The 11838-nt window shown below is 38.4% G+C and overlaps 1 protein-coding gene across 1 annotated transcript; it reads left to right on the forward strand.

Moving 5' to 3' along the window:
- The first annotated feature begins 3707 nt into the window (after positions 1–3707).
- Positions 3708–5159, forward strand: LOC110771970 (alphavirus core family protein (DUF3411)). The gene has a single exon (XM_021976333.2). The coding sequence runs from the start codon at positions 3896–3898 to the stop codon at positions 4988–4990; it is 1095 nt and encodes a 364-aa protein (XP_021832025.2). The 5' UTR covers positions 3708–3895; the 3' UTR covers positions 4991–5159.
- Positions 5160–11838: the final 6679 nt, after the last annotated feature.

Here is an 11838-nt window from a genome sequence, read left to right on the forward strand (position 1 = left end):
AATAAATTACATAGCTGACTCGGAAGATTAGGTTATGGTTTGTGTAGTCTTTAATGTTTTCCACAAATCTTAATGGGTTCTTAGCCATCTAAATCCATAACTAGGAATAGAGTGGGTTGATGGTACGGAACACAACTAATATAACTTGAAAGAGAGTATTGGTGGGGTAAGGGAAAACGATTATCAATATGTTAGGTAATTAGGATTAACAAGCTAGAAAGATTTGGGTGGGATTAGCTAGGTGAAATCGGTGTCCTAGTGCTTTTTCATCTTTGTTTTCATCTTTTACATTATTTACTTAATCTCAATTTATTTTACTTGCTTAATTAGATTTTAATCATCATAATTCTCTTATTGTTTAATTCAAATATAATTAGAAATAAATTACTCTAATATTTAATAGATTAACTTGATCCTTATTGGAACGATACTCTATTTACTACTATACTAATTTGAGCGATATTGTCCACTTGCAATTAATCACATCACTTCTCTCACTCACCACACTACTTCTCAGATATATCAATCAAATCATATATATATCTTTGGCTTCAGGCAAATGTTTCTTCTCACAGCAAGCCCCTTCCCATATCCAAGCCTGGCAATGGACTTCAGATTCAATTGCTGACGTGTTACTTGGCATTTTCATTTTCATTTTCAAGCCTTAGGTACTCGCGATACTACAAAATCCCAAATATACAAAATTGACCCTTTATACCTTATGTATAATAGTATTAGAGCCGACTTCTTTAGCCACTTCCGCATATGTCGTAGTAAGAAAGAAAAAAAACGAGAGAGTTTTGAAAATGGTGAGAAGCGAAGAGATGAAGGTTAGGTTTCGTTGTTCTGGCTTCTTGTTTTCGCTCTTCTAGGATTCTTGTTATGATTTGAGGGTTTCTAGTTCTTATTAATTATCATGAACAATTAGTTCTTCATATGCAAAGTAGGGGTGAAACCTATAGATATTATAGACTTACATTGTTGCATTTGATCCACAATTGTTAGGCAATGAAAATTAGACTCGATGTTTAGGTTTTCCACCTCATTTTCTCAAGAGGCCCCACCTTGAAATCCGAAATCAAGTAAGGTTTTGATTGGTTCTATGTTCTTTCTGATAGTTTTCTTACATGTGTTCAATCTAACAGTATGTTCTATTCCGACAATTATTTTCGGGATAGATCTTTCCAAGTGGAATTCGTTGTGTCCAGATGAATCCTACACGTTATTACAATATCTTAAATGATTAAGTAATCTCTTTCTCGAAACCTTACATGTTATTAATCATCATGAACAACATATTGTTAGATTGAACACATGCAAGAAAATTATCAGAAAGAAAATAGAACCCAAGCAAGAACCAAAAACTGAAGAACCCAATAAAAACCTTACCTTATTTGGGATTTCAAGGAGTTCGACTAACGCTCTACATTCCTCTATGATGATCCAAAAAGCTATTTGCAACCTTCAAGGCAGAGAGATGAGAAGGCCATCTGGTTGTGCCATTATGCTCTGTGAGAATTATACTAAGAAAATGGGGGCTCAGGAGAAACAGAGGTGGAAACCCTAAACATTGAGTCTAATTTTCATCACTTAACAATTGCAGATCAAATGCTACAGTATAAGTCTATCATATATATAGGTTCCACCCCACCTTGCATATCCAGAACGACTTGTTCATGATGATTAATAACCTGTAGGGTTTCGAAAGAGAGATTAATCAATCATTTAAGATATAGTAATAACCTGTAGAATGCGCATGGACAAAACGAATTCCACCAAGAAAGATTTATCCAAAAAACATTTGCTCATATAAAACATATTGTTAGATTGAACACATACATGAAAACTATCAGAAAGAAAATAGAATCCAAGCAAAAGCCTTACTTGATTTGGGATTTCAAGGAGTTCGACTAAGCCTTTGCATTCCTTTATGATGATCCAAAATTTTTTCTGCAACCTTCGAGCTGGAGAGATGAAAAGACCATCAAATTGTGCCATTATGCTATGTGAGAATAATACTTAGAACATGGGGGCTCTAGAGAAAATGAGGTGGAAACCCTATCCATCAAGTCTATTTTTCATCGCCTAGCAATTGTGGATCAAATGCTAAAATATAAGTCTATCATATCTATAGCTTCCACCCCACCATTCATATCAAGAACGACTTGTTCATGATGATTAACACCCGCATAAAGAGCGCATAGACTATGTTCAAGAGGAGACATCACATGATCTTTATATGAAGATCCCACAACATTACCAACATGTTCATCCTCAACACCAACAACATGTTCATCTAAGTCCATCATATTTATAGCTTCCACCACACCATGTCATTGTGAACATCAAGCATTTCTTCACCTTGATCCCCTATTTCATTGTGAACATCAAGCATTTCTTCTTCCACTTGAGTATCTTCATCTAAGTCCATCATATCTATAACTTCCACCCCACCGTGCATATCAACACCCTCAACACCATTTAGCAGCCGCACCTTGTCCAATTGGCTTCATCCATAAAAGCCTCAAGCATTTTATGGCTCTCTTGCCAAGTTGGGTATGAGTGATATGTATGCACCAACTTAATGGGGAGTGTTACGACAACTATACTAATTGATTTAGGAGATTTACCTTCCTTAATTACTTTCTTGTAATTAGTGAGATTCCTAACTTGTAATACTTGACTTGTTCTCTACTCTTGTAGTTAACAAGAGTGTATGTGACTGAAAAACTCTAAACGGTAAGAGAGAGAGAGAGAGAGAGAGAGAGAGAGAAGAGAAAACTTTAGATCATGCCCCCGAACCCCTTCAGATCTTCGGCTTTTGGTGGACTTAAGTTGATCTACTCTTTCTTTGGCATATTTATTGTCTCATATTTGAGCTGCCTTTGGTTGTGCCTTATCTTACAAGGCTGCTTTTTGAGGTGTTGCGGTTTGGACATGGTAAATCCACTGCTCAATTGGTGCGTTGAGGCATTGGAGTAACTAGTTGGCGTTTTTTATGTTATGTCTCGAGGGAAGATTATGATGGTTGGTTTTCCTTTTGCTGACTTTTTATTTTGGTTTAGTTTGTTTAATAAAGTCCAGAAACTCTATGAGTGTTCTATATTTTTTCTGTTATGATTCTAGAAACATAATTGAGTTTGCTTGGTGTTCTTAGTCTCTCTAGGAGAGTCATGCCGGTTAGCAACTAGTTTTGGTCTTTAGTGTCATTAGACTAGATTCGGGGAAATTATGGCGTTGAGATGGGTTATAGAAAAGTTTATTTTTGAGAGTGATTCTCTTTAGATCGTTTTAGCTTTTAGTTGGCTAAAATCACTAGAAATTTTTTACCCATATCCATTATATTGTTATTAAAATGACTCCCTTTATCACATGTGTCATTTGTATTGTTAAGTCTATTAATCTAATTGCCTTTTTATCGAAAGATCAAGAGTGTAATGCATTATAAAGGCGAGGTGGGAAAGTGGATTGTAATCATATAATCGCATACACTGCCAGACCGGCCCGACAGATAGTGGATACGAACCAGGGTCCCGGGAGTGTAGAATGACCAAAAAGCCCTTTTACACCAACTAAGCCAAAATGACCCGGTACTTGGTTTGGTGGGATTTGGGGCCCAAATTGCTCACCAACTTCCACAATAGCGTCCAAGTTCAATGTCCACGTGTGATCAAAATGGAACTCACAGGCGCGTAGAAATGACACTAAAAATACTCGTCTCTCATTTTTAGGGTTGGCGAGTGTAGACGACACTGACCGCCGCCCTTGATATTCTTTTTTGTAATTGTCTGCCTGGGGCCTTCTTCTTCACCATTTTTCATTTTTAGGGTTCTTATTACATCACTCACTTGCTGAGCTTAGTAGATTCAGATTCAGATTCAGATTCAGATCAATCATGGCAGCCACTGCCCAGCTTCGTTACTCTACTGTTGCTAGACACCACTACAATCCCTCCGATAATCGCCGTTTCTCCAACAACCCCAATTCCTCCATCTCCTTCCCCTACTCTAAAACCCTAAATCGGGCAATCTCGTTTGTTCCCAAGACCATTTGGGATGGAAAGCCAGAGCTTTCGTTTTCCGGCGGCAATGGCGATGGCCACTCCGGCGCCGGAGCTGGTGGAAACAGCGGAGGTTGGAGCCGCGGCGGCGGAGATGGGAATTCTGATGATTCGTCGTCTTCATCTTCGTCGGCGCTTCAGGGTTTTGGAGTTCTGGGTATGTTTCTCAACGGTTGGAGATCTCGAGTTGCAGCCGATCCCCAATTCCCTTTCAAGGTTCTGATGGAGGAAGTGGTCGGAGTGAGCTCTTGCGTTCTCGGAGACATGGCTTCTCGCCCCAATTTCGGCCTCAACGAGCTCGACTTCGTCTTCTCGACTCTCGTCGTCGGCTCCATACTCAATTTCACACTGATGTATTTGTTAGCACCCACTTTGTCTGCTTCAGCTGCCACTCTGCCTTCGATCTTCGCCAGTTGCCCGGCTAGCCACATGTTCGAACCGGGTTCATATGGGTTGGTGAACCGTTTGGGGACATTCGTTTACAAAGGAGCCGTCTTTGCAGCTGTTGGGTTCGCTGCTGGGCTTGCTGGGACTGCCTTGTCAAATGGGTTGATCAAACTGAGGAAGAAGATGGACCCGAATTTCGAGACCCCAAACAAGCCACCACCAACTTTATTGAATGCGCTCACTTGGGCAGCTCACATGGGTATAAGCAGTAATTTAAGGTACCAAACTTTGAATGGGGCTGAGTTTTTGCTGGAAAAGGGGCTTCCCCCTCTGGCATTCAAGACTTCTGTGGTGGTTCTGAGGTGCTTGAACAATGTGCTTGGTGGGGTTTCGTTTGTGATGTTGGCGAGGTTGACGGGTTCTCAGAGTGTCGGTGAAGCGAAATCGGTGGAAGGAGGAGGGGAGGTTGGATCAGCTGCAGAGAAGGAGAAATTGGTGGAGGAGAGTGAGGATTTGCAGAGCAATCAGTCGACTTACAAGTGATTTGGTTTTTCTTCTTGTTTTTATTGTCTTGCTATCAGTTTTGTTCATAACTATGAACTCTGCGGAGACTGGTGTTTTGTAGCTATAATAATAAGAAAATCCTAGGCTTGATGAAATTTTAGGCGTTGTTAAAAGTTCATCTGGAAATGAAATGCTGGCTCAACCTGAATGAATGTGTTTACAGTTTACAATAAGCTTCATATTATATTTTAGCTATGCCCATTTTTCTGGAGGTTTTCAGTTTTGCAATTCTTGTTCATTACACCTGAGATGGTTAATTTTCAACTAAGTATGCATTTTGGTTGACGAATGCGATTTCTCAGAAAATGGATGGTTTCTTATTTTCTTAGCACATTTGAGACGAAGATGTGCTTGTATGAAACAGTTCTTGATGGATGCTGAAGATTTTAATTTTAATTTTTCTGGGTTAGGGGCTATACTTTCGTAGATCTTCATTTCTCAGATTCATTGCCTACCAAATAATACTTTGTTTTTGGGTTTTTCAATGTGGTAGTGGTCCATGTTTTTGACATTGCCACTTCACCTAACTACCGCCTACAGGTACTAAACGACATGTCGACCCACCCAAATTGGCCCCCTTCCGTATGATTTGCTTCCTTAATACTTTTGTCTTTTCCACGGTAAAGAAGGAAACAAAGAAGAAAAAAGAAATCAGTGTTATAAAACTAAAGAGATTGAGGAGAGAATTTAGAGAATTCAAATAGTGATAGAAATATTCTTCTGATATTTTCATTGAGTCTTTCTCTGTATCTCTCTCACAATACAAACGAGAATGAAGCCATAGTTTTATATGCAAAGCTTTGGCTAACTATTCGGTAAATAGAAGACTCGTGAAGGTCTCTTGGCTCCCCGTGGATGTGCAGTGTATCTTCAGAATTTTCTTCAATCAATTAAGTAGTGGACCCTATCATTTTGGGCTCCACATTCTTGACTTTACAACACTCCCCCTTGGAGACCACAAATGATATGAAATATGCCTCGTTAAAAACCTTGCCAGTAAAACCCAGTGGGACAAAAACTGGTCGAAGGGAAAAAGAGTACATAACCATGTGTAACATAGAATTCTGTGTATATTGACACGCGTGCGACACTGCCTCGTTAAAACCTTGCCAGGAAAAACCCAGTGGGATAAAAACCTGGACGAAGGAAAAAGAGTACAGTGTGTGAAAGTCTTTATTGACAGCACGCTCCCCCTGATGCTTGACAAAGTATCTTTCGGATTGAGTGAATGATGTAGCCACAAACAATTCATGTAGTTGAGTAAGTAAATATATTTCCAGTGAGCTATCTCTATGTAAATCATAGAAATTTCCAAAGTCCGCTTATGTAACAAAACCTGGGTTATTTGTAAGTTCACTTGAAAAGATTATGCCCGTATATGGTGTTATGCGGAGATAGTATCACATATGCCTCACATCATCCCAAAGTGATGGTGATGGAGTTGAGCTCAATCTGGAAAATACAATGTCCAGTCCAGTATATTTCCGGAAAATCATTTAAGTGCCCAACGGATAATCCACATAAAATGTTTCAATACTTTCTTCAGTATAAGCAAAAATCTCGTTGGCATAATGCTCGATCTTCAAGCCGAGACAAATGTTACTTGAACTTTTCAGGAGTTTTAACCAAGTATTAACTCTTCATGAGTTTTGATCAATTATCAACTCTTTAAGAGCTGTAATGGGTTGCAACCATATCGTAATTAGTGTACTCACTGAGGCAATTTATACATATTAGTATTGAGTACAAAATTTGTTCTTCAGGCACACGTCCTTCAAGGACTTGCTTCATGCAATTTCAATCCTTCATGGATTTAAGAGATTATACTTCATGACACATTATATAGCTTTATATCCAGCTATTTGTTTTGCTGATACATCTTTAGGGAATCGCGTCTGGCGATATGCTACGTTCATTTAATAACCCTTAAAGATAATATGTTGGTCTCAATAGATGTGCAATAGGAAAGCACAATTGCATCTGTAAATATGGAGAAACCCAACATTCCTTGTTTCTGCCAGAAACATTGTGTCATACAAAATGGGTATATTCCCATTTATTATGAACACCCAAGTATATCGTTCAGTATAACATCTTTTGGGGTTCGTACTATGGGTTTGTTCTTTCACGTTCATTCTCATCTGTAATGGAATTGCCTCTTTCCATTTTGGCCAATGATATTGTCGACATTTAATAATAGAACGTGGTTCCAATCAACACAGCCCATTGATGATTTGAGTAGCTACTCCAAAATCAAAATTTTCATTCATCAATTCATGATCCCACCATTCTCATGTGCATGCGCATGCATCAATTATAAGCATTTCTTTGCTTTTGGGTACCCAAGCCACTTCAAGGGGCTTTTACTGTCTCTTTCCAGACAGACATATCTTATAGAATGAATTATGTGAGAATGTGGATCATAACCTCCAGTGGAGCGTTAGTTTACAGTAGGGTGTGGATAATCTCCATTTAAGGAGTTGGAACATTTAGAACCCATATATCTGTCATGCTACAGGCATGCCACAGATTAATACATACATGTCAATTAATTGTCCTTCTGGAACTTGAAACCATATAATTTGCTACGCATCAAGCGTGCACTGTATTACCATTGACATGTTAAAGGATTGTCCTTTAGGGACTTCAATCCATATCATTTGCTACGCAACAGGCGTGCATCATATTGATCACTGCTATACCCATATTCTATTCTTATGGGACTTTAATCTGTGCAGTGTATTGTCAATGTATCCAACTTGCAATCTGTGAAATTTGCATTAATAATTCATGGATACATATTAGAACGATACAAGCCACTCTTCTGGAATAGCCATTTGCACGGCGTTATCCCGGAACGGCCTTTTCTCCTCATTTGGTTACCTTTAAGGATGTAGTACAAAATATCAAAATAATAGTATAAGCATGAAATAACACAAGTATTTCTTACATCCTTAGGTGGGAGAAACTTTTCTCAAGTATCATTCAAGCTCGTATCGGCCCTGCAAATATGATGTGACACTTGATGATCTACTTATATCCTGCAAGATCAAAAGTCACAATTCTTCTCTCTGTTCAAAACAAATAACCCTCAGAGTTAGGATTATTCCATGGATTCTCTCTTCGGATGTTCGTTCTAAACAAAATAAAATCCTTTATGAACAGAGAGTTATAAAAAGAGAAAAAATGCAAAAATTATGATATTAATTGCAGGATAAGGTAAGCAATCAGGTGAGGAAGCTGATGAGCACAGACAACAAACTCTCATTTCTCCTGATTTAGAGGAACTTCAGGAGATTGGAGCATGTGGTCGCCTTTACAGTTCCCTGACATTGCTGAAATGTGATCAGGGATAGTCTCACTTCCTGAATTGATGATCAGAGATAGTCTCGCTTCTCAAGCACATCGAGGGCTCACTAATATGAAAAACAAGTAGATATTGCATCATTGGATATGAAGAAAATTTGGAGGAAACTAAGTGTGTTCTGCAAAGAAAATTTCGTTAGTAACATATTTATACACAAATAAGAGGAATAAGTAAATCCGGTGAATTTTAAATTAACCGTAGAGATTTGCGAGATTCTCGGGGAGCTTTTGAAAAAGTAACTCCGTGAAATCCGCAAAGCAGGATCGGCTTTGATGAAAATAATCCAGGAAACGCCGAAAGTGCCGACAAACATTACTGGAGACCACGTGAAGTTTTTGGAACCTGGGAAAAGAAAAGGAATATGGGGATCCGGGGAAATATTGGGATCCTGGATACGGTGCCACATTTCCACCTATAGATATTGCATCTGCAAGATTTGATTGGAGCAACTGTGTTTCAACTCAATTCCTTTTCATTCTCTGAAAGTCCAGTTTTTCTAAAGCTTTCCTCAAAAACCTTCTAAAAATGGCTTCCACTTCTTCCCGCCCAAATCATTTCAATTTAAATGATGCTCCCACAACAACCCGCGATGCCAAAGTTTGGCACCCATCCTTTGTATCCCAAAATCGTCATCTCACAGTTGATGATTCTGTGATGATGAATGATGCTACTGGTGTCACAGTAGCTAGGAATTTCCTTATTCCTATGGATGACATGTTGTTAACCTGGAGGTCTGAAGAAGAGGCCATTGATGACTCATTGGCTTTTAGCATTCAGAGTGCTGCTTCTGTTTCTAACATGGCTAATCGTTTGCGTGCTAGAGCAAACGAGATTCAGGAGTTGAACACTGAAAATTCTTCTCTTCAGAGAAAGCTTCATGAGTCTCAACAGGAGGTTGAGAAACTTAAAGAGGAGAATAATGCCTTGTTGAAACTAGTGAGTTCATACTCCACTGATACGCAGACAAGGCTTGACATGCTGCAGATTTCCAATGAAAAGATTCTGGAAGAACACGAGTGGCTCATGGCTAAGCTTAAGAGGCGTCGTCCTCTTCCTGCAGAGGCTTCCAGAACATAATGGAATTTTATAGATTTTACAGAGCCTGCTCCTTTCTTGCAGGTGAAGAAAATCTATCTGTTGTATGCTCCTTTTCTGTTATAATAATTGGGCAAAATTTTAAACTTGCACCTTGTGGTTTTTACGTCTTTTCAAAATGACGGTTTGGAACCTTGTGCCTTATAGGTTCAAATAACCACAACAAATCTCTCAAATTACATATTTCTATGCATGTGAGTCCGGAACTTCTGCCCAGGGCTAAACACGACTTCAAAATTTATTTGCCTTTTTCAAATGGGCATGAAATATGAATTGAGTAAAAGCCATGATAATATTGCAATATAGTAGTGAGGAGCATTAACTACTATATACCCAAAACTTCAAGTTCGGGATCTCTCATATATTTGGATCCATGGGTTTCCGACCGAGATCATATAATATAACAAAATATGTGGGGAGCCTCAATTCATTCTTTGAGGTTTATCCTGATATTATCCATTTCACGGTGTATTCTTAACAACCGGAATTCACAAAATATATTTCTTTCTTGAGGTGTCGATTGTAACAGAATCGAACTTTATCAAATTCATCATTTTCTTATGCCCAAAGAAATATGTGGTGTTCCACAATTCGCAATAATACCTCAAGGATTGTCCATTTAATTGTTGGAACTTCAGGTTCTCAATATTGCCAGATTTGAACTTCAGGCCAAAATCACATATTCTCATGGTATGGACATTTTAATAAATTCCTGTACATATTTCAGGACTTTAGTCTTTTACATAATTGTCCATGTTTTGAGGATCTCCTGGCATCTCATTTAATTACTCATCCATGAGTTTAAGGAACTGTAGGTCCCCTTTTGTATATAGTGACGGTTTACCCCAAATGGTTAATATTTATGCATACGTCACTATTCATGTATATGGTACTATTCATCAGGTCATGAATACGTATCTATTCATGCGTACAGTACATTTGCCAGTACAATTACTATTCATGTGTACGGCACTATTAACCAATACGGTACTGTTACATTATCAAGGAACTCCAAGTCCTTATTTACATGTCAAGGATCAAGGATCAAGGATCCGATCTCTTATTTACAAATACAGTACCGGAGAGACTGCCAGCTCTCATATCATTATCATCATCAAGGATCTTTCAAGTCCTGATGTAGTTGTATGATGAGGATCAAGGAACTTCTGGTCCTGATCTCTGTATTCTGTAAAAACTCATCATACCGCACAATTAATTCATAAAATAAATTGCTTGTAAATAAATTGCTGGTATGGACGATAAACCCGCACCATACTTTAAATATATGTAAATGTGCGGTAAAGTAAAATTCATAAATGAAATTGCCTCATGTATGGACGTTAATCCCGCACCATACTTTAAATAATAAAGTAAATGTGCGGTAAAGTAAACGTGCTGGTATGGGCACTAATTCTGCTCCATACATTTAAATAAAAGTAAAGGCAGTTGTGTGGACGATAAACCCGCGCCACACTTTTAAATAAATACTGTTGTATGGGTAATAAACCTACACCATACAGTAAATAAATTAAATGCGGGGTTAAAAACCACCGCAAAGTGTAACCGTCCATAGAATTACTATGTATATATGTATGGATATAATAAATCAGTATGTTCTCATAGCCCATGAAATTTTACATGGGCCTTATATATGTAATCATGCAGGTAAAGGAACTAGTGCATGATGAATATCACGCTTGTCTTTTTCAACTTTCCACCTGCCACCAGCACACACATGCACTAATGTCAATATTAAGTAGTATAGAATAATAATAAGATAATTGAAAAGATAAAGGAAAGCTCATCCTTTCGATGGAATTCCTCTCAAAACTAGAGGAAATAGGAAACGATATAATATTATTATATTAATATATAGTGCTAGTCTGCCTTCCGTTTGTCTGCTCCCTTAATTGATAATTTCATAAATAAAGTAGATGAACATGAACCTGCACAAGCTTCTCCTGCATACCTTTACTTACTTTATAATCAATATGATTATAGGATTAATAATAAAATAATAGAGAGTATAAGGGGCAGAGAGCTTATTGATTATTCTTTCGGTGGGTTTGCTGTTCTCCTTGGAAGGTTTGAAGATTTGCTTCTTCTTCTTCCTCTGCTTTCTTTCTTGTTCATGAAGTCCCTGGCAAACCTTTGCTACTTTGGTGATCCTTTGAGCAAGCACAATTAGAGCAGCAGAACGGTGGCCACTCAGTGGCTGATACTGAAAGCAAGGCAGGGTTTGGTGGAGGTGTTGAGGAAGTGTACGGTGAGGATTGTGCCACGGAGGATCAGGTCCTCACACCATGGACTGCCTCTGTTTCAAGGTGACACAGACAGCTCTTTGTGAAGCTATGAAGAGTGACAC

The sequence above is a fragment of the Prunus avium genome, chromosome 6 (genome assembly GCF_965620075.1).
Source record: "Prunus avium chromosome 6, drPruAviu1.hap1.1, whole genome shotgun sequence".
Lineage (NCBI taxonomy): Eukaryota > Viridiplantae > Streptophyta > Magnoliopsida > Rosales > Rosaceae > Prunus > Prunus avium.

Coding starts and splice junctions, on each gene's coding strand:
- LOC110771970 (XM_021976333.2), top strand. CDS start 3,896: ATGGCAGCCACTGCCCAGCTTCGTTACTCTACTGTTGCTAGACACCAC.